The sequence below is a fragment of the Poecile atricapillus genome, chromosome 3 (assembly GCF_030490865.1).
Source record: "Poecile atricapillus isolate bPoeAtr1 chromosome 3, bPoeAtr1.hap1, whole genome shotgun sequence".
NCBI classification, from domain to species: Eukaryota; Metazoa; Chordata; class Aves; order Passeriformes; family Paridae; genus Poecile; species Poecile atricapillus.
In genome coordinates, this window is record NC_081251.1 from 106852106 (window position 1) to 106876429 (window position 24324).

A 24324-nucleotide genomic window follows, 5' to 3' on the forward strand; every position below is an offset into this window, starting at 1 on the left:
AGGTCAGCTCCAAGAATCACACCCTGTGCCTGCAAGCACTGTCCAAACACTCCTTGAGCTCTGCCAGGCTTGGTGCTATCGCCTGTTCCAGTGTACAACCACCCTCTGTGTGAAAAACCTCTCCCTAATATTCAACCTAACCCACTCCCAGCACAACTTCAGGCCTTTCCCTTGGGCCCTGTTACTGATCACTGGAGTGAAGAGATCAGTGCCTGCCTCTCCACTTCCTCTCATGAGAATGCTGACCACAATGAGGTCTTCCCTCAGTTTCCTCTTCACCTGGGTGAACAAGCCAAGTGATCCTTCTGTCTGCCAGGGCACAGCTTTCCATCAACCAGGACCCCCAGGTCTCTTTCCAAAGCACTGCTCTCCAGCCTCTCATTCCCCAGCCTATAAACACAACAAGGGTTGCCAGTCCCAGGTGCAGAATTTGGGATTTGCCCTTGTTAAACTTTCTAAGGTTGGTGATTTCCCAGTCTTCTCATTTGTTGAGGTCTCTCTGCAGTGTCTCCCTGCCTTGGAGGGAATCAGCAGCTCCTCCCAGTTGTGCATTGTCTGTGAGCTTGCTCAGTGTCCCTCCCAGTCCCATTTTGGAGATGTTGAAGAGCACAGGGCTGAGGATGGAGCCCTGCAGAACCCCGGTAGTGACAGGTCCCGAGTCTGATGTCATCCTGCTCACTGTAACCCTTTGTGCCCCAGCCGTGAGCTCACCCATCACAGGATGTCTTTATCCAGCTGGGGGATGGACATTTTGTACAGGAGGATCCCATGAGAGACAGTATCCAAAGCTTTACTGAAATCCAAAAGTGTAACATCAACTGGCTTCCCTTGATCAGCTGGGTGGGTTACTCTGTCATAAAAGGAAATCAGCTTTGATAAGCAGGGCTTGAAGCTGGGCTGGCTGTGACCAGTGACTGTCTTGTCCTTCAGGTGCTTTTCAACACCTCCCTCAATAATCTTCTCCACAATTTACCAGTCACTGAAGTGAATGTGACAGCCCTGAAGTTTCCAGGGTCATCCTTCTTGCCCTTCTTGAAAACTTGGACAATGTTTGTCAGTTTCTCATTAGCTGTGACCTCGCCAGATTCCCAAGACAATTGAAAAATCATGGAGACAGGCCTCACAATGACATCAGCCAGCTCTTGGAGTGTTCTCCCATGGGATGAATCCCATCAGGCCCCATGGACTCATGGGGGTCCAGCTGGAGCACTGGAATGGTCCTCAGGGCTCAGTTCACTGGGAGCCCCTTACCCCATCACTGGTGCTGAAGACAAAGAAAGCATTAAACATCTTTGCTTTATGGCCCTGTTAGTGAGGTGACCATCCTCATCCTGTAACAGGCTGATGTTATTGCTGCACTGACTATTGCTATTAACGTATTTTTTAATGTATTCATGTATTTTTATGGTCTCTCACAGTTCTGGGCAGCTTCAGCTCCAGCTGAGCTTTGGCCACATGAATTGTCTCCCTGCAGTGGTGAACAACACCTCTGTATTCCTTCCACATCACCTGACCCTGCTTTCCCTGATAAACAGGCAGTGGGAGGAGCTCCTCATTCTCGGTGTCCTCATGGGCATAACAAGGTGACCTTAGAAGGCAGGAGCATAATTCCCTTCTCACTTTTCCTCCTGTTCTGACCCCACAGCTGTAAATCAGGTTTGCAGGAGTGCCTTGCCTAGTCTATCACAGACAGATGTAATAGCAGCAGCTGCAACTTTCATGTGCCTGAATTAGTGGGCACTGTGCCTCCCTATGATCCTCCTAGACATTGCATCATGCCTGGATGGCATTCACTCACCCAGAACCATGGTTTACCATTCCCCAACAAATCTGTAGTTCTCTCTGCTTAGCCTACATTTAAATCATTCTAGTCACTTAAGAAAACATCTAAAAGGAAATAAACACCAATTAAGGCACAGCCACTTTAATGCAATAATGATCAGCTCTGAACATCATTTCCTTGCTTTCTATCTGATAAATCTCCCATATTTGAACATTTAATTTTGTACTTAGATGATGTCTTCTGAGATAAGCTTTAAGCATTACCATCTGTTCTGCAGAAATCACATGATCCTTTCACTTTGATTTGGTTGAATACAAATCCCTTTGAAAATAGGAAAACAGCAAAATAACACATTTGTTCCAAAAACCACCACAACTGTAGTTTGTTCAAGGGCTGCTTTACAGTGGGAGGTAAAAGACACGAGAAGACTCTCATGCACACCTTTTGCTGTGCCCCACACTGTCCAGGCAGCATTCTGACACTGAAGGTTCTTGTTTTAGGAGGATTGAGTCAGTGTTTCAGCTGCAGCCTCAAGGGCTGGCAGCCTAGCCAGGGCCCCATGCCTCTGCATGCCTGCTAGCACTTGGAAACAAATCCTGAGTCAGAGGGAATACACCTTTCTCTTGCAGATGTAAGAGCATTAGAGTTACACCTCTCAGCAATCTCTGAGGCATTTTTCCTGCATCTGTCCTCTGCAGGCAACTGGCCCATGGCCATGGTAAGTTGGCCACTGCCACAACAGCATCTCTGCATCTTTCCTGCTGGTTTCTAGGAGAAAGGCAATTAACAGAGTTTGTACCCACTGTTGTGGCCACCTGTGTTAAGAAAACACCAGTGAAAGACTGGTGCACATTATGCAGATATTGGATCATTTCTCTACAAGGAATGATTTCCCCACTGGAATGGACCTGCTCACCAGAAAGATGATTCTCTTCAGACTCAGAATGTAGAAGACAATATAGAATACTCTTCTTCTAGATTTGAAAAAACCCCACATTCTATGCTATCAAAATAACTTGCTTTGCCTATGCAGACAATGTATATACAATCTGGATGAATCACTGCAAAAGGGTGCATTGTAAGTCTTCGCAGTATGCCCATCTACACCCCTTCTCAACAAGATGTTACAAACATTGTATCACTCAGAAGGTAATTTCTCCTTGTTTTCATCCACTGGATAATTCTCAAAGGGAATACCACAGCTGTATTTGTGAACAGGTTAAACTGCTGCGTACCAATATTTATAATGGACTGGAAAAAATACAACAATAAACCGATGTACTGTAAATTCCTGCTGAATTTGTTAGTATTTCTTGTCTGATATCAGAGCAGTTTCCCTGTGAAGACAAAGTGAGGAAGTTGGGGCTGCTCAGCCCAGAGAAGGGAAGGTTGTGTGAAGACCCCATAGCAACCTGCCAGTATCTGAAGGAGCCTACATAGAAGCCAGAGAGGGACTTTGTCAGGAACTGCTGTGGTAGGACAAGGATTAATGGCTACAATCTGAAAGAGGGGAAATTTAGATTGGATATATGGAAGAAATTCTTTACTGTGAGGGTGGTGAGGCACTGGCACAGGTTGCCCAGAGAAGTTGTGAATGCCCTGTCTCTGGAAATGTTCAAAGCCAAGTTGGATGGGGCTTGGAACAGTCTGATCTAGTGGAAGGTGCCCCTGCCCATGGCAGCTGGGTTGTAACAAGATGATCTTTATGGTCCCTTCCAACCCAAACCATTCTATGATTCTAGATCATTCACAGACAAATTTAACATTGCATTTTTTCCTTTTATTTTAATGGCACTGAAAAATTAATGGAACGTGAATTTATATATGAGAATTTTAAAAGTGAGAATAACAAAAATGTTCAGATTTCAGTGGTGCAAAGACAAAAATGTCCTGGACTATGCAGCATTCTTTTGTGTTCTCAGTGTTTTCTCCAAGTTTATATGGTCTTTCTATAACTAATCTGCAAGCAGTTGGTGGATATCAGTCTCCCAGAAGCATGTAATCTTTTTTCTATCAAGCTAAATGGGAAAGGGTGATTCATTTTAGATGTATTGATGACAGAAGAGCTCTCAATAGCACTTTATCTGCGTTACTTAATTTGAAAGGAACAAAGTGGAAGTTAAACAAACATTAACAATGAATGCATTTTTTTGAGGGGTGGTCCTCTCAGAAAACGTTAACCACATTAAAGTAGGTAGTTATTGAAATATGCAATTGATTTTAAGTTGATAGAAGTTGAAACTGCCACTCACCTGAGCAGGTGGTGGAAGAACCTTCTTGCATATTTGCTGATGGCGTCCCTGTACTCCAGCACAGTTCTATCCAAGAGAGGCCTTGTTGGAGCATAAAAGGTTCCAAGGCTTGCCTCAAGCTGTGCTGTGGAATTCAAACACAACAGCAATGAAACAAGTGAATTAGTTTCAATTACAACAGGTTGCTCATGTTTGCAGTCAGTCAAATTCCTCAAACAGTGATGAAATGTGATGTTGTTGTAGGACAGATTAAATTAAAATATGACAGATTGTACAAACACAAATGTGCATACAAACTTTGGCTTGGAGGCATAGCTGACAATGACTTTGAGCAACAAAAGCTATCAAAAGGATAAAGAAGTCTATAACACATCCAGTTCTCACCAGCAGCCTACAACTAAAAGTGACTCATGAGACTAATACAGTGTGAACAAGATTGCCCAGTAGAGATCAACTCTCAATTAGCTCAAATCGTCTTTGTCCTCTTAGGCAAACAACAAGGGAGTTCAGTTTTTCAGGGATTATTGTGTTAGGTCAGCAGGTAACAGAACCCTCTTTGTCATGGCCTTGAGGTCTAAGGAACCTCCTTCAGCCCACATTTCTTTAAAAATTTTAAATAAAAGGGTCTAGAAACCCTAAGGGTTTGACAGCATGTAGTGGTGGGAAACAGGATAACCTCCCTTGTAATCAATAAAATAAAGCCCTTTTGTTACACGAGTTCTCTCTTCTTTAAATACTTTCTGACTGCTACACTCCACAGCTCAAGCTCTTAGGCATTTTTCTACACATTTTTAATACAAAATTATAAACAATACAAGTAAACATACAGTATACTTGTGTGTCCCACATGCTTAGATGAAAGGAAATGAAGTGATCAATAATATTTATGCTCTTTGACTTTTGCTTGAGAGTTAACAATGTAGTACAAGGCCTTATAGGCTGAAAAGGAAGAATTTGTTATATATGAATTTGTTGCATATTTATGTTGTTCTACAAGCAAAATGTATTCTCATTAAGCAGACAGAATCTCACTGATTTGTCATAACTAATGTTTGTTTGAACTAGGCATTTCTGTATTGAGGGATAGTGGTTCTTTACTTCCAAGCATAGTTACATTTGATTGTATTAGGCTTGATAGCGCTAAATGTGCTAATAGTACTGTGTTAGTTACACAGGCAAACTGTTAGTAAATGTTAGTTCTGTATTATCTCAAATCTAGATAGTAAGATAAGTTGAATATTAAAGGTATTTTCTTTCAAAGCAGCAGTCAATTTAGACTGAAATAGAAAAACAAGCCATACTCTCTTGCCATTGCTGTTTTCTTGACAGCATGTTTCGTAGTTCTGAAATATTTCAACCGACATGGAATATGAATAACTACTAGCACAGTTATACATTCATTAAATAGCCCAGCTTGATGTAGAAGGCAGGATAAAGATCTCAAAGATAACTGCCCCATCACTATAAATAAAAGGTCCCACTGGGTTTTGTTAATAAAAAAGAAAACAAATTACCATGCCAAATTTGTTAGATTTAGATAGAATAACTCCTGGATGGAATAAAATTCCTTCTGCTGTAAACAGTGTTAGGGAGCTGCATGGGGGAAACACACAGACATCTGTTTATAATGTACATATTTTTAGAAGAGTATCATAGCTTTTCACAGGTCCTTTTCAAAGCATGTTTTATTTAGAGTCTATATGTTGTGTTTGCAACACAGAGATTTTTTAAAATCAGATCCCACAAAATGGGATAGCTGATGGTGCTTGGCAGCAATGTAGGACACCTTGGAGTTTTTCTATCATCAAACACACCAGAATCCTAAGTATTCTCTCTTCCCACAAAAGATGCCTGGTCTCCAGCTGTCTGCCTGCTAGACTGAAGGATAACACCTTCACTAAATCAAGGCACTTCAAATCTTGAAGTCTATTGAGTTTCAAGATAGACAGCAAATCAAGAGGAAGGCACCACACCAGGCTTCAGCAGAGATGGGGCTAAACCTAAGATTCATCATTTCTTCTGAGGGACCCCAGCTACTACTGCAGGGGGCTAGATTACAGTGAGGACAAATGCTTTAATCCTAAAGGAGGCAGCAGAGGATAGTGTATTCAAGGCCTTTGCATCTTGTAATGAAAGAATGACCCTTTGAAAGCACCTGAAAAAACATACCAAAATCTCCTGTCCCCATTGCAAGAAAGCATCCCTCCTTAAGTTGGTGCTGTCTCAGCATGAATATAACACAAATTTTTCAATACTTTATTAACTAACCTTTGTCTGTAACATAAGCTAAATTTATAGAATGTAATGAAGTTACAGAATATAATGCTAGTCCTATATATATATTAAGTAATGCTTATAGCATAGATAGATATATATATATTACAACGTGCATTATTTTTGTGTCACTGTTGATATAAACTAAAATGTAATCAATGCATCGGTCCAGATTTTATTGAAATTACTTGTCTACAATGACATGTGATTATGAGGCACCATAATCTGGTTGAATGTCTGGATTCTCACCACTGTCTTCTTTATACAGACAATAAATACATTGTCATAATCCACACATGAATTACCAAGACACCACAAAAATCCATTAGGAATATAAACAGTCTGTTACCTTCTCTGGCTGGTGTAAGCTTTTGTTTAAGAAGGTGGTTGCAAATGGCACTCAGGCAGATAAAACACTGCTGCCCCATTGTGTTCCAGTTCATGGTGCTCAGGACATTAACTGCCTCCTGTATCTCATCGTAACGAATGTACTGGTGGATGATTTCCACAAGGCCCAGCTGTCCTCTTGTGAGCACACCTTTAACAAGAAATATTACAACCAGAGATAATGGGTTTATACTTTGGTACAGAGTATGTAAACCAGTAGCTGACTCCTTTTCAGCACAATTAGAAATAATTGCCATCATTTAAAATTAATGTTTTTCAGTATTAAATGTTTTATAAGAGATAGCATCTTACTATCGTACCCTCTATCCAGAGGGTACTGGACAGCAGACAAAAATCATCAATGAACTTCACACATGGATACTGAATGAACGTTGCCAAAAGTCACTGGTGGCAACACCACATAATGAAGTTTGGCTTAGACAAGGTAGAACAATTTTATTTGCAGTTTATCTCTATTGTAAGGCAGGTAATAAATTCACTTTCACAGCATCTCCCTCCTGTAGGGAAATACTGCTGGACAACACTAAACCCTGGCATTTGCCTCACACAGATGTCTGTGTCTACAAGTGTAGAGCAGCTCCAACCTCAAAGCAACTCTTACTCAATTACTTTCCATATTGCAACTGCTCTGGAACCTCCTTCCAGCTTGGCAATATTCTCTAAGCAGAGCATTTTTTCTGAGGGGATACCATGGAAGTTATCAACATCTTGATACTATAGACCTCTGAATTACAATTGCACATGAAACCAAGAAAAAGCTTGCCACACAAATGTTTCTTGATTTGTAGATCTCAGCTTCTAAACAGAAAAGGTGACTAAAAAGCTGCAGGAAGTAATGTTATTTATTGTCTCTGTCTAACCAAATGATCATGTAGCACTGGCCACACGTGGCATTTTAGCAACTTCTGCTCACTTTGGGTCACCCTGATAGAGTACTCTTTATCAGGACTCCTCCAAATATTAGAAAGAGACCAGAATAAATGTACTGTTTCTCTCTCTTTAAATAAAAACATAGTTTTTGGGTTGTCTTTGTTGTTGTTTTTGTGGGGTTTTTTTATTTTCTCAATTTATATTCTGATGTCGTTTGTTGAAACTAAAGATATGGGAAAAGTTCTGATGAGAAAGGGAACAAGCTGAATTTCAGTACTAGTCTTAAAACCATAGGACTGGCTGGGGGAAACAAAGCCTAGTAACAGAGAAAAGCAGACCTGTAACATATAAAACATACCTCACCAAACATTTGTAACTGTTGTGAATACTGTTTGTGATGTGAAATAAGAAGTGAGGGGAAAAAAGTGGAAGAAAACATCTGAATAAACCTTGAGGAGAAGTAAACTGCTGAGAAGTTACATATACAGAACTGATGTTTTTGGGGAAAAATCTTACATATTTACATTTAGTAACAGAGAAGTACTTAATTTTTTTTAGGACCATTAAAGAAAGGCTTTCTATTGTATTTTACCTTATATTTGCATGTATTAAAGCCTGTAGATACTATGCTGGGTAACAGCCATGTTTAACTTGTTAACATTTAATAGTTATGGCAGACTTTATTCTTCCTAAATGTTTAGTGTTTTTAAAATATTACAGAGGCTGGGCAATCTCCACATTAACCTTTCAGCAAAGATGAAACTACTTATTTTCATGTTAATTAAATACAATACTATATTTAAAATGCCTTTAGAGGCCAGCAATGCTGAACCACTGGCACCAGCACCACATTTGGCATTATTCAAGATCTGGGTTGACATCAATGACGAGAAGCCGCTTTTGGAAATGAGTTTGGCATTAGACACCAAAAATATTTGCCATTAGTGTTTGAGGGTATGTTTAATATGACTTTTTCCTGAAATAAATCTGGATAGACAGCATAATGGAGATTCACAGAACTTGTCCAAAACCATAATGTAGCTGGAAGTTAAAAACATATTTGCTTGTTCTCACTGACACAGTTTCTTAACAGACTTCTGTGGGAAACAATTCCAAGCCATGTGTTACTCATGCATTTTATTTCAGTCCTGAATGCGTGTCTGGGTCTTGCTGTCATGAGCCCCTAAATTTTTGCTAGAATTTATTTTCGCATTTAATTAATTTATTTATTTGTTCTGCATTATTTCTTAAGTAGCAGAAACCTAAAAACTGCTGAGAAGAGGGACTCACTAATAACCACAGTGCTCCCTTGGCAGTGTGGCAAACTGAGGAGATGAGGTGTAAAGCTGAGCAGCAGGATGAAACAGAGAGCAGCATATTTTTGCACGGTGGACTACAAAGAGTGAGAGAGGGAAGAAGGGAGAGAGCTTTGCCCTCTTCCTAGAAGAGATTTTACAGTAATTATACAGAATGAATTTTAAAATGTGATAACTTTCAGCTGTAGAGGTCAACATCTTCCCATTTGGATGCTTGACTTCTCCTGGGTGGTGCGCTTCCAGGCAACCTGCTTGGGAAAAAGAGGTGACAGCCAACTCACTGCCTAATTGATTTAGGAACAGTGCCCAGGGAGACAGTCCAATTAAGTTTACAAGCTGGCAATTAGCAGGAAAGGCCTCTAAATCCCTGTACTGAGAGCCTGCTTGCCTTGGTAAGAACATAAATGTGCTAAAGATAGCAAGGGGAAAGCTGTGCATTCTGGAAAGCTGTTGTGAGAAAACCTCACCAGGGAGGGCTGAAGAAAAGCAAGGTAGAGGTGGGTAGAGTGCCTCCTGCTCAACTCCATCCCACCAAATCAGGACAGAGATAATTTAGAGGATTTTTTTTAAATGGCCAACATGCACAAAACCATCAAATAGCTGTTATAATTAGTGTTCTGGGGTACTCTGTAACTATTAAACCTGTCATTGACCTCAATGCAGCTAATTATCTCAAAATAAATGATAAACTGTAAACAGGTTTTTAAATAGTTTTTTTGGATAACAGCAATAATCTGGATCAGCTCTTTTAAAACTACACAACTATAAGTCAATCCAATATTTTTTTGTTACTAACATCCTATTATATTAATTTACCTTTTTGTAGTGGCACACTTGGCTAAATTTTTTTAATTCAGTTTTTCAAATTTTCAGGTCTCTGCTAATTTTAGAGAGGTTTTTCCCCACAAAAGCACATGTGTCTCATTAAGTAAAGAAATAAAGTAGATTTTCAAATCTTACTATCACCTAGGTTGTTATTTTAAGTCTTTTGGCGTGCTGTTTGGTTTTGGTTTTTCTTTTATAAAAAAGGCTCATTCCTAATCTCAATAGCTTTATACAAAAGAATCATTAAAAACTCCCATAAAGATCTACAGAAGTAATCCTGTTTTCTTGGACAGACAATGGGCAAAATGCTGAAATCTTCCAGGATGGCTGTCTGCCCTGCTGAAACACTGGCTTGGGAGTCAGAGGGTTTAAACATGATTATTTTTTTAGCTTTCACAATGGGCTTGCACCACTGTAACTTGCCTGACTTGAATGAAATGAATACAGTTCTCACTGATGAGCCACTGCAGGGGTTTTATTCTTAGTTCAGCCACTGTGTAACTCTTGGAAAGCCCTTTAGCTTTTCTTTACTGCTTCTTGTTTTTCTGCTTTTAAAGGAAGCTAATTGTGGTTTTACTCTTTTAAAGTCTCTTCACACCTAAAATAAGAAGGGCTATATAAATTCTAAAATTAGCTTTATTACTTCCTTTATGCACAACTCCTTGCAAATTAATTGAGAGACCAAACTTCTCTGAAGGTTATGAAAATCATGCTTCTTCTGTCATCAAAGGAAAGAAAGGGTGCAACTTCATTTACTGAGGCCAGGAAGAACAGAATACTGGACAAAAATACATCACGTATGCAAAAAAAAACATTTGGTAAAGAAAATAGCATTCTATTATTAAATATAGCTTATTTTAAACTGTTAGGATTATTACTACAGAATGAATACAATTCTTAAGATTACATACTACAGATTAAATGTATTTTCCAGAGGAAAAATTGTTGTGCTTTATTAAAGTAGTGAGGAACATTATGGGATGCTGATCAGACAGCGGATTGGGGTCCTATTCTATGAATAGGAAATGGTATAAAGTTATTGTGAAACATAAAGAACTCCTTGGTATCTTCAGATATCTTTGGAACAATTTGCTTTTAAGGCTATGGTCTCATATACCAAAAATGAGGGTGTTCAAAACCTTGTGGGATACAGTTCTTTCTTTGACAGCTCAAGGTTCAACAGATATGCTTAGTAACTTACCAAGTTTAAAGTGAAGCACTCCCAAGGGTCCTTTATCAAATCTAACCAACAAAAGATCGTGAATATCCATGCTGTCAGGACTGGGAAACGCACCTTGCGGAGCAGCCCACTGGATCTGGATGAGGCTGGTGGGCACCTCACAGTGTTTACTGAACTGCAGAGTTGCCTCAGGTGAATAGTCCTGTGCCAAGAGCTGAATTTTAACTGGGGACAGCGCCGTGTCAAAAAGCTGCAGCTCCCCTTGAGAGCTGCCAACCACCAGCACGGCTCCACAGGGGTGGTAGGCAATTACAGCAGGGAGCAGCTCTGCTTGGGCCAGCAGAGTCACTTGGCTGTAGGCTTCATACAGAACTACTGACGAGTCTTCACAGCCCAGCACCAGCTTGTCTTCTGTCACATCCCTGCAGCAGCTGATGGCCCTGGCTCGCAGGGGGATCCTGGTGACGGCAGCGCACTGGATTCTGTTCCTGACGCTCTTGTAGACGCAGCTGTCGGCCATGGGCTCCTTGGCTGCGGACACCGAGCGCTCCACCGTCAGCACCTGCTGGGGCTGGAGACAGCTGAACCTGGCATCCAGCGGGTCCCACTCCGTGCGGATGTAACTCAGCACCTGGCAAAAACCCAAAGCCCTTTGGTACTCCTTTGTAGCCATTTACTCCTAAAAATAGGCTGATGCCAATGCGCTTTCCTGTGGGTCAGTCACAATAGGCATTCTCAAAATGGAGCTCTGAAATCTACTCTTTTAACATTCAAAAGGTTAATTCAATTGATTAAGAAAACTCTGCAATAGAGTTTGAGACATACTTGTTTGTCTGGACCTATGTAACAGGTTAGCAGAACAGAAGATAAAAGAGGGGATGGTACAAATGGTGATGGTAAGAGAAGAAAGGACTGATGTAAGAGAATAACTAATAATTCACAAGTGGGCTGGGGTAAAAATCCAAAAATTCCTGGAAAAATCTATAGTAAGTTACTCAGAGCATCGAGCATAGAAGATTTTTGATCATTTGCTTTGGGCCATGGTAACAGAAAATATTACACTGTAGTGGTGGAAACAATGGCATGTTAAAACAGCACCTACTATACATTGCCAAATGAGTAGGTGGTAGATGTTCTTCGGTGCCATACAGTTTTAGATGCAGAAAAAATGAATTTGTGGTAGCAGAAAAGCGGGCACTACTACAGGGTACTTGAAAGTTAAATGAATGGGAGGAAGAACACAAAGGCAGAATGTGATAAAAAGACAGCAGATGGCAAAGAGCAAGAACCTGCAGTGTGGAAACATGGGAAGTACCCTTAAGAGGTGGAAGCAGCAGTGGAGACCAGTTCATGTACTATGATAAATGGGTTTGAATGAGTGATGTTGTACAGAATTTGAGCAGGGAAACCATAGGAGAAAAAACAGCTGTAAGTAAGTTACACATGAGCTCACGAAAAGCTATTTCATAATAAAATATAGAGAGAAAACCCACGGCTCTAGAAGAATGAGAGTAGTGGAAGCCAGTCAGAAACTTGCTGGTGTTTGTTCATGCAGAAATAAAGACTGAAAGGAAAATGTGAACCTGAGCTGAGCCCTGCCCTCATGGATACCCAGGGCAATCTCCACATTGTAAATTAAAGCTGCTGACCTGCCACAACTTTTGGAAGCCCCTTGAGACCAGGTGATATGAAAGCACAGAAAGGGGTAAAAAATGTGATTAAAAGGTAGAGAGAGGATGAGGAAGGAAATCTATAAATTTCAGGGTGAAAACAGGAAGGCACACATAATGTTAGAGCAATTTAAATTTTATTTCCACAGTTCACAAGACCAACTGAATATGCAATTTAGCCTTTCATCCTGTAAAGGAGAATAAGCAATTCAGATATTTTTTTGGCATACCACCCATTGCTTCTAAAGTAACTGATAAATTTATAAACAAGCTTTTTGGGATGTTGATCAGATTAGGATGTTTTGTTCTGACAGTTTACCTGTTTTGTCAGCAAAAGGGTTTCTCACTCAAAAAAAATTAAAAAAAGATTATTGCAATTCTCTGGCTGGAAACCAGAGGACAATTAATACAAAAATCTTTGCTACTTTTAGATGAGTAGCTAGGGACATGCAAAGAACCACTTCATGCAAAAGCACCTGATGCAGAAGCTAATGCAACCAACCTGTGAAAACCACATTAACCAATCTCAACAGAGATCCATGAAAACATGTATCAAAGGGGAAATAAAAGATTACATTACTTTTATAGTCTGAAAAACATTGTCTCACCTCAACCATTCCCTCACCAATGGCTTAGCCTCTGCAACTAGTCATTTTATGCCCACAAAACCTTGCAGTGGCTACCGTGCAGATGTTAGAACTGCTGAAGTGTGTTTATTAGGGTGTTAAATTGCATGGCAAGGAAACTCCTAAAAGAGATTATTCTGGACAGAGGATTACTGTAGCCATAGAGTTCTCTAACTCCAAATAAAGACAAAGTGAAGTGTTACTGTTTGTTCTGCAGTTTTCCCTATGAGTAGGTATAGAGACCCAGGTAGCTCCCTTTCAAATGTGTGAAACAAATCTTGCCCAAGCAAGTCTTCAAAGCTTCCATAAGTTCAGTGAAATGAGCCTTGAGGCTCTCTGGGACTCACATTTCTGTCTTCCTGTGGCAAGTTTCAATGTACTGTGTTATTCTGCTACATATTTTGACCCCAAACAAGTATTTTTCTGTGGACAACTCTTGAAAAGCTGCAAGAAAGTCATGAAGATCTACACAATAATCAGGCCTGTGAGAGATGAGAGCCTGAAAACACTATTAAATTCTGAAGAGACTGGCCTTGAAGGTTAAGGCAATAGAGAAGAAAATGTGTGAAACATGGATTTTACAACTCCATAGGAATGCCTGGAGGAAAACAGCAATGGAAACAGTCACAGAAAAAAATAAATGTTGCCATATGATTGTCTGAGAGTCAGCAAATAAACTGGAGCAAATTCATCATTTTGTCCTGCCTTCTTAGAGCAAAAGTAGGACAAAAATGATGATCACTACCTTGAATTTCAAAGGAAGTAAAATCTTTAATTTTGGAAGAATAATTTAATGAGTCTTGAGATGAGAAGCTTCCTAGCTTCACTTAGTTTAGAGAGCAAATCCTTGAAATGAAGACTAGGGTAGGTCTGGTTGCTGTATATAACACAATTCTAAACAAGGAAAAAGTTCCTGCAAGGAGAGAAACCCTTTGTTGCCTTTCAAAACATAAGGTTTGGCATAATGTTTAAACTCATAAGGTTTAAAGGAAACCTTTCTAGACACTGCTGTTCAAATTCTGGCTGAAAACAAGAGAAACATTTCTCCTCAGATTGGAACAGATAAGCTGCTTCTCATGCATCAGTGGCCTCATGTGCCTCTTGCAGGAAGAGAACCAAGCCGAGAGACCTCTTTGTTCTGCCTTCCAGTTCTGCTGAATGTGTCTGGTATTCAGCATTCTGAAGGTGAAAAATGAATATTCTCTTTCATCTGAGAGGGAAGATTCAGGTTTCTCTGTCAGAAATTAGTTTTATTATTCATTGTTCATGCCACTAACTGGAAGACTAACGCAGAGAGACACACAACTACAGAAACATTAATAATGCTAAGATAATGCTTTTGAAAGATAAGAAGTCTAATAATCAAAACTCTTTTTTTCCCCAAGAAGATGGTATTCTGCCAATTGTTTTTCTATCTGGTAAGTAGACACATGGTAGTAAATGTAGTGCATATTACATTTAGCATATTACTTTAGCTTTCCATTTAAAGGAATCCACTGAGATTCCTTCCTGATGAGCAGTAGTTCTCTGGAAACCTAAAAGGTTCTCCTAAAAGGTGACATTAAAACATTTAACAAAACATTTTTATATGGAATGGGAAAACAAAAGCTGGAAGAATTTCCTCAGAAATGGGTAGAACAGGTGTCATATTTGTGGAGAAGGGGAGAAGGTAGTGGATCTGAAAAGACAGAACTGTAATATCACAAGGCAGGGTGTATAGTCCATTCAATGTTAAATACTCCTCATAAATCTTGGACTAAGCACTTAGTCTTGGATTTCAAGAAAAGATTTCTGGAAGTATTTTGCATGAAGTAAAACCAACTAATTTCTTTAAAATAAATACATTAATTAAAAAATTTAAAAGTTCTATTACATGAATGCTGGATAAAATACAATACATGCATTTAAATACTGTCCATGTAATTTATACATATTTCCTTAATTAATGTAGCAGTCATGCACCACTACTGCACATTTATATTGTTTTTCCTTTGCAGTACTGCCCTGGACTCTGCCTCAGTTCATGAGCAGGATGAGGGATGCCAGGTTCCCAAATCCTAGAGCCAGGAATCATAACTATCCAAGTAAAGGAATCTGTTAATCTTTGTAAATAAAAGGCCTGCTATGCTATTTAAAACACTCTCTTTCATTTTATGTTTGAGAGAAATAATAGTGCTAGCTTGTGTGGGCAGTATCACTCTTCTCAGTGAAAATCTTTGAGCACTTAAAATTGAAGTATTTTGCATAAAGAGCTGGGAAAGGATAAAGTCCACATAGCAAAACAAGTAAGAGTTTTAACCAGTAGTTCTTAAGCAGAAAATTGGCTTACCAGGCAGATGAAAAAAAAAAACACAAAAGAAACATAGAAATAAGCTTGCTGTGACTGAATTGTGTGTCTTTCAGATGAGAAAAAAATGTTTGATTTATTTTATGGATGTTAAAAAAGTGCTTATTGAATTTCACACAGTGAGGTTCCAAATAGGAACAAACATTTTAATTAGAAATGTGAAGTGGGAAGTGTGCTGCACACCAAATTAAAATAGTTTTAAATATGGCCCAGTGAAGTTGGAAGGAAAAAAAAATAAATTTCTGAATAAAAATGAAAGGTTCCTTCTCTAGGTTACTTATTTGGCTTCATTGTATCTACAGACCTACAATCTTATTATTTAGATCTCCAGTCAACACTTATTTTCTTTCAAAATTTACAATCATCATCTTTATCCTGTATTATTCATTGAACTTCTAACCCAGTGTGACACTGAGGATTTCACATTCTTTGCTGTATGTGTGTGTGAAAGTTATTTCAGCCATCCACACAGGGTAGATGTTTTTCTGAGCACTCCAGTAACTGTAGGACAGCTCACACAGGAAAGATCTGCTGTGCTTATTTCACAAATCCGAGGCACAATGTGAAAGCAATAACTATTAAATATTATCTCTTGGGAGAAAGGAAAATAATATTCTCTCTCAGGGAAATTATTTTTTCCACAAGATTGAAGCATAATTTCAGTCATTCCCACTAGCTCTAAATGGAATGAAAATAAGAATGGCAAAGACAAATGCAAAGTGCTACAGTAACTGAGCCCTGGCATCAGCACCTCCTCTTAATTTGTGTTTGCAGAATAAAGTTCATGTTGATTTTAACATGACTTTCTCCCAAAGCATTTAATCCAAAGATCATTTCACATCAGATCCTATTCATTCATAGCAAATTGTCTGAAATAATTTCTGGAAGATTCCTCTTCTGGTTTTGAAATCAAAACACCAGCATTATCTCCGCAGGGAGACAATTTAAATAACATTCTTTGATTTTTGGTACTTTAAGGTTAAAAACACCCAACAAACCCCAAACAAAATAAACCAAATAAACCCCCAATAATAAAATAAATAAATTAGAGAATGGGTGAGTTTACTGGAGGAAACATATGCACACAGGAAAGCAAAGGTCCAACAGACAAATACTCCTGCAGCAACATGCATTGCACACCGAAGCAAGGTCACGTGCTACAGAGAAAAGCACTTTTATTTCTTCAAGGGACAATTCTTCAGCAAATCTTACAGCATCCAACACAGTAAACACTGATCTCAGACAAAAACAGAAAAAAATAAAAAAAATAAAAAAAATCAGTAAAATAAGTCAAGATTTGCAAGAAAAAAGTTATTTCTGTTTCTTGAGGAATAATGGTTACCTGTAGCCTTAATAGTAGTAAATGCTAAAAATATAAACCCATGTGGCAAAATTCAAATCACATTTCTATCAAATCAAAAATTTCTACTAGAAATTTTCAAATTTCTAGTGATTAAAAAGTAAAATGTATTTCCTTCCCTAAATTGAAAAGCTGCTGAAGCACAGAAGAGCCCAAACACTCCACGTGCAGTGTGAATCATCCCAGCACAGAACGTGTAGGTACAGGTGATGATCATGATGAGGGCTTGAGCTGCCTCATCCCAGAGCTATTCCTGTCCTCATCCTAATAAGGATTATTAGGATGCCACTCTTCTGGTGAGCAGCCAGCATCACTCAGAAAATTCTTCCAGGCAGGAAGTAGTGCCACATAAGTGCCCATTTGCCTTTGCTCTGCCCCAGCAGCAGGAGTGGCAGCAGCTGGCAGGTTGTTTTGTGGTTTCTGTAGGTCAGCACTGAGGTGATGGCTGTGGGGAGCATCCATTCATTTCCTTGGGCTTGGTTTCATAAAGCAAACATGCCAAACAGCTCTTTATGGTCTTGTTATTCAGCAATTCCTGTTTTTCTCCTAATTCTAGATAATAATGCTATTTTATCCAGCTGATACTACTATTTTCAAGCGAAATGTTGGTGGTATTACTTTACTACACTTCTTTTTGATAAATGCTCTAAGTAAGTTCATGCTTATCATTCTTCTAGTATTGACAATAATCTTTCACTGGGAGTAAATTAATATTACTGGTCAAATACGATAAATATGAATTTACTTTCATGAATAACAATGGCATGCCCAGTTTTTATTTCAAATCTGTATCTGAGGAATACTACAAATGGCAAGGGATTAGAAGCAAAGAGAGGCCAATAAGCATGATTACAGAACCACTGTATTTTTGTGGTATCTGACCCAGAGAGTAACTGTTTGCAAGCTGTCTAGAAATGTTAGCTATGTTGGGTTTTTTTTTTTTTTCCCATGTATAAGCTAACAAATGTCCTTCAGAAGTTAAAGGTGATAAGTTAAATTTTCCCTCCAAGACTGTAGGGGAAAAATGCACCTCAGTTAAATGCAGACTGGGGGTTGATGCTAATTCCACAGATTCTGGGTTATGACATTCTCCCTGCATGTACAGGAATTTAATCCCTGCCCATAAGGAACTCCAGAGAAATCAAACAAAAAACCTCAAGCAAACACCACCATGGGTGACTCATCATGGACATATAGGCTAAATGTATAGGCAGAGTGACCTGAGGCTTCCTGAGCATCCAGGAGCTGAGTACATGGCACAGCCTAATTGACAACCAGCAAGACAGTTTGTTACTCATCTATGACTAATTTTTCCATAGCTATGCCATAGTACTTGGTATTTTATTGATAAACACAAGAAAAAAAAAATCATCCATAGATCTAAGAATTAAAACAGAAAAGTAGAGACAAAGAATCAGAAAGGGGAAAGCAACTGAACAGTCAAATTCAGCAGTGCTACTTTTAAGAAAGTTTCTTCTATTTCTGTTACAATATAGGCCAAATTAAAATGATTATGACTTTAAGCCTAAAGCTTCAGGGAATGTTCATTATCACTACTGTGTAAAGCACCAGTGATGTGCTTGGGACTATACTAGAGTTTAAACCAGAAAAGGATAAAACAAGGTGTATTGAAAGGTGCAGGGGAATGGTGTGATTTGGAAATCTCCCTAAAACACATTAAATGAAACACACAGAGCTTTAAACTGTCAGGGTGGTTTCTGTTAATTTCTTAAAAGAAAGGAGTCTCTAAAAAACCATCTCAGGAAACAGAAACTGCAAACTGCTATGGTGGCATTAGGGAGATTTCTGGAAGACATGGGGAGGAATAAAATAGGCACAGGAATGCTGCTCTCAGAACCTGGACTTAGAGAAGTCATGGTAAAAAATAAGGTCTGAAATGTTAGTAGGATGAACTTTCATAATAACTGGCACAGGGCTGGAAAAGCTTACAAAGAACAGCCTCACATTTTAGCTCCCAGAGTAATTTTTTCTGTGTGATTTGGCATAGCTGCAGGGGAATGGAGAACTGCAGGTGTAGATCAGGCAGAGGAGAGAGATGAGTCAAAGATGACCGCAAGTGGAGAGAGGTCAATTGAAAAGAAGTAAAGAAGGCAGAGCTGGAGGTAATTTAAACTTCAATTCTGCAGTGACTAATGACAGAAATAAGAAAAGAAAAGCTGTCTCAGCTACCTTTTCTGTTCACTTTCAATAGGCAGAAAATCCCAAGGGAAAAGAATCTCACTTAAATGAATATTAGTTATCAAAGTAATAGTTGCAAGACATTAAAACATTTACATCTTCCCTAATTAAGGAGAGGAGGATGCTGTTTGTAAGAGTAGCTTATTCTGAAGTGTTACTTAGGGATTTTCCCTACAGGGAAATAGTCTGCAGTAGCTAATCCAGAACAGCTATTTCACAGCTGATCCTTGAGTCTGTGCTCTTCTCCTACAGTCAGTGCCTTTCTAGTCCATATTAGAAGTGGGTAAAGATAAACGGAAAATAAAATTCCAAATACAGAAGCATCTATACAAGATGTTAGTCCAGGAAAGCTTTTACATTTTAAATTCAGGCTCTGGATCTTTCAGAGTATGCCCAGATAACTTCATTTTTATATTTCTACCTAAGAAAACAAATTGGATTCAAATATTCTTAAACAGATGAAACAAAAATGAAATAACTGAAATTAAAACATCTGCCTATAAATGTAAGCAAAGCAGGTGTCAGGAGGAGAGTCAGCTTGTTGCTTTGTCCTAACTCATAGCTTACATTCCCACCTGTAGATAGGGAGTTTTAACTTTTCCTTTGAGAAAAATATCAGTCCCTGATTTGACCAATACTCAAAACAAAAATTTAACCACCATCTGGGCAGAGCTAATATTTTATGAAAAACACTTGAAAGAGATGTAAATTGCCTATCAGTTAACATGGCAGACAGTGTAAAATAACTGCATCAGACATACATGCAACAGTTACAATTGCTAATTCATATTAAAGTTTTCTAGTGGAACTCTGACACTTCTATTTTCAATTTCAGCAGCACCAAAGCTATTTCATGATAAAGACCTAATTTCCTGGCTACATTTCTCAGGCTGACAGTTTTGATGTGAAAACACAGTAAAGAAGGTGCTTTTCTGTTAAATAAAAAAAACTTTGTTTTTACTATTAGAATGTCTGATCTTCCTGTCTTATGTTTTAATCATATCTATTCTTTATAGCTACTTGATTACGCATTTAAGTTGAATAGCTCTTTCTTTAGCAAATTCAAAAAAATCATGTAACAAGACAGTTCATCACTTTACCTCCAATTTGCCATGTGCACAGCCTAATAGCACTAGGTTGGCTCTGTCCCTCTGACAGGAAATAGGAGACCAAGGCCATGCTCCATCACTAGTTGCTGACCACCAGCAAATGACCAGATCTTGCATACAGTTTATTGCCAGGTGACGTTTCATCCTTCTACCTTCTGGTCCAAGTATATCAACATAAGAAATCTGATGGAAGAAAAAAATGCAGGGAATATTGGAGGTGATAAAATAACATGGTAGGAGCAAATGGGGGTGTTTACTTTGGATGAGTGAGAAAGAATGTATATATACACAGAGCGCTGCATACATATATCTTCATAGAGGCTGTCTGTAAACGTGAAAAATATCTCCTCAGACAGAAAGACATGCTCACTCTTTTATCTGTGGGGAGGGGATTGGGATGGAAAGGAATATGAGTTAAGAAGGAATTTACTGCAATGACTCCAATCAATACCAAAATGTACAGTCATGGTTGCTTGACAGCATCGACCTCCACACAGGATTTAAGCTTAGCCATATTAAATGACAAGTTCTGCAAAGCTGACCACGGAGCTAAGGCTAGTGTTTAAGACATAATCAAATATTAAATATATTCTACAGTATTTGAGCAAACATATATCTTTCTTCTTCCTCCCCAAATTAAGGAATGGAAACACAAACATCCGCTTTGCAAAAGAACATATACTTTTCTGCATAATGTGGATGAGCTACAGCATCATGCGTAAAGTTTATGCAGCTCTTGAGAATTGTGCCTCTTTCTCAGGAAGGATTTGTGGAATTTATTATTCAAACTCTGTTATTTGGAGCATGGTTATTTGAAAACATGAGCAGTGCACCATCTGGGTGACACATGCCAAGGAAATATAGATTGCACCGCATTTCTGCTTAAGGAATTAATGGAAGGTTGATAGCTAGGGGAAAAAAAAACTATCTTGCCATTGCTGGTCAGCAATAATCGAACCACTTTCTGGGGATTAAGCGCATGGCTAAGCCTACTGGACCAGACACTAGCAAAGGGCAGGGGGTCTTCTTATCAGAGAAATGCTTCTGGAGCCAGTCTCACTACATGACAGATTGCTTTCATATTCCTGTCTGCAAGGCAACAAAGGCTGGCAGTAATGCGATAATGCCAGAGTGCAATGGGTGTTAAGAACCCGTTGCATTTATGTATTGTATTTAGTAAATAATCAGGCTCATCCAAATTGTGATCTCAGCTCTCAACCAAGGCCATTAAAATCAAGGTTAATGCTTTAATAATCCTTTGCTGTTTTTTATATGGTCAAAAAGAACCCTTTTCTATTTGCATGGTCATAATATTATTGACCTCTTCATCCCATGAATACACATAAAAAGGAACTGAAATCAAAGTAATTACCAATGTTGTTCTCTCATGGTAAACATTTAACTCCTTGTTCTGTTGCCTTCAGTAAATTGAAATGGATTAAAAAAACACAGACAGGAAAAACTTGAAAAAGGTCAATATTTTTACAATATCCTGTGTTTTACTTGTCAAAATATTTTAACAGGTAAAGATAAAACATACATAATAGTTAGGATGTAGCTGCTACTTGAATTAGAATAGCTAATTTGGTGACAACACATTGATTAGGCTGGAAAAGCACATACACTTCCACAAGTATTAATTAGTCCTGCATTGTAGTGTTAACTGTTAATAACAATTGCACATGTCGTAACAGCCACAGATCTTTGTTGACCTTTATGTCTTGCATTAGACATGTCACTCTCAAACATGGATTCATGTCACTGAGAAAAGGCAAATAATAATAGTTGGTTTTTATATTTCACTGGTCTTCAAGACTGTAGTCATTCATATAATAAGTCTTCCTTTATTGCTTCAAAGTGCAAATAAAATTCATGGTGGTATCAATTAGAAAGGAAGAGCATAGGGAGGTTAATTCGTTCATTTAGGTATGCATTGCATACAAAACTCAACTTTAATAAAAATATCAAGCTGTGATGAGGAAAGCATGGTTGACTTGTTCTTATTATTGGCAGAACCCTGGCAGTCCAGCACTGCTGCCAATTTTGCCCACCATGAACCTGGACATTGAACAATGTGAGATTGCTTATCATTACAATGACAATATGTCAGAAATTTAATTATATCATTACAGACACTTTCCTCATTTTAGAAACGGGACTGTAAACCCAAATACTACATTTCTCAAGACTACGCCAAAAGTCAGAGGCGGAAATGAAGGTTACAATCAAATTCCCTGAATCTTGGCTCCAGATTTTAATCCTGTGTTAGTTCTATATCAGTGCACGCTACGTTTCTCATTCAATTTCTCTTGAACAAAATCTCAGCTCTAAAGAACCCTTTTTTCCCCTAAACCCACAACATTTGTAATTGTTACATATTGTTACATACTATTACAAGTTTGCACAGTGAAATTGAGGACCATCTTACTTTTCTAGTGAGATTGACACTAGAGCTATGTCTGTGATCTTTCAGCTTTTGAAGTTTGACCAAAATCAGCCATAAAGAACTCTAAATCAATGCAGAGAGCCGACTCAATATTACTGCGGAAGTGAATAATACTTTCTGCAGTCTCACACTGGTGCAATTCTGAAGATAATAAAAATTATATTTAGCTGCCTAACTAGCAAGCCTCACACAAAAGAACATTCAATTAAAAAATGCAAATGCCTTTTTTTTTGGCTGGTAGAGAAATATTCCATAGTGATTCCCATTGATTTCAAGAGAAAGCAAAGGGAATTTTGTGCATGGAGGTGTCTTGAGAAGCTCAGCTGTGTCAGCAAAGAACTGAACTTAACAACCATATTAAGGAGTGCAGCAGATACTTCTGTTTTTTCTAAACATTAAGTCAGGAGCTGTGGCCCTCACACTTCAATGACAAAGGCAGTTCACCACAGCTTCTTCTATAAAATTTACTGCTGTTAAGAGAAAAGCCCTGCCACACACCACGCTCGTTCCCAAAGCACAGCCTCAGTGAATGCCACAGGCCAGGCACAAGGCACAGCATTTTAAAGTAAAGTATGTATCAGCTCAGTTCCCAGTGAACAGTGAACTGTCTCAAATCCACGTTATAGAGGTTGGATCAATCTTGCAAACACGAGCCATTGCTGAAAAGAGGCCCTGAACTGAAACAGCCTGGAAAATGTATTAGATATTAATCCTAGCAGAAAGTATTTCTACCAAGCAAGTTAAAACACATTATGGCAAAACTTAAATTAAACATATCTTTAAAAAGCTTGCCTTGCAAATGCAAGCTCCCTTATGTGAGGAAGTAAATTACTGAAGGGTTGTCAAGGGGAAAATATTTACCAGCACAAGATTGTTTTCTTTAATGTTTATCCAGTCTGAAATAAATACAAACTCTCTCTTTTGCTCACAACATCTTTCTACATTTCTTGGGAAAAGGCTCGACCCTTCTTCATTCCTCCAGTGAATTGGATGCAGCCCCTTCCCTACTTCAACTGTTCAAAGTTAATTGCCTTGGCTGATTATTTTTTCATATTGCTGTAGCACCAAGCACTTCCACCTAAGGAAGTGGTGTCCTGATGCCAAAGTGCTTATGGCTGAAATAAGTTATGTCTGCCCAGCCCAATCCATCCACAGTGTAATTCATCTTGAGATGAGCTTGTTCCCACTGACCTCCAGACTGGTTAGTTTAAAGCTCAGCTCAGCTCTCTCTAGGCTACCTTTCAGCTGCTGCTGTCACTGTAGTGAAGACACACCCCCACAAAAAGGGCTGCAAAAAAGGAGTATTTCAATCTCCACTGTGTAACTAATGAATTGAGACACCGAGGCACCGAGTCACTTGCCTAAGGTCACACACATAGCTGGCCAGTGGTGAGAAACCACTCATATCTTGATTCCTTCTCACTGGCTTAATTCTAAAAGCAACTCTCCCAACAACACCATTATTGTAACTAGTGGGGAAATAAGGATTTCTGTAAAGAATTACAACAGTCTAGGTCCTCAGACAGGTGACTGAATTATCAGAGCTTCATGTGTTTGTGTCTGTCAGCTGAGCCACACTAACTGACTGTGTGTGTGTTTTTAGCCCACAACATGCAAGAGGTAAAATACATTTACTTAAACCTTTTACACTGAGGTTTA

At 38.8% G+C, this 24324-nt stretch overlaps 1 protein-coding gene across 4 annotated transcripts in view; it reads right to left on the reverse strand.

Moving 5' to 3' along the window:
- Positions 1-24324, reverse strand: part of WDPCP (WD repeat containing planar cell polarity effector) — a 147911-nt gene that overhangs the window by 61118 nt on the left and 62469 nt on the right. For all 4 annotated transcript variants that reach the window (XM_058834204.1, XM_058834206.1, XM_058834207.1 and 1 more), the window contains exons 9-12: positions 20211-20402; positions 10930-11539; positions 6659-6847; positions 4036-4159 (exon numbers count right to left, since the gene is read on the reverse strand). In XM_058834204.1, the coding sequence (XP_058690187.1) occupies positions 4036-4159; positions 6659-6847; positions 10930-11539; positions 20211-20402 (1115 nt within the window). The remainder of the gene's footprint in view (positions 1-4035; positions 4160-6658; positions 6848-10929; positions 11540-20210; positions 20403-24324) is intronic.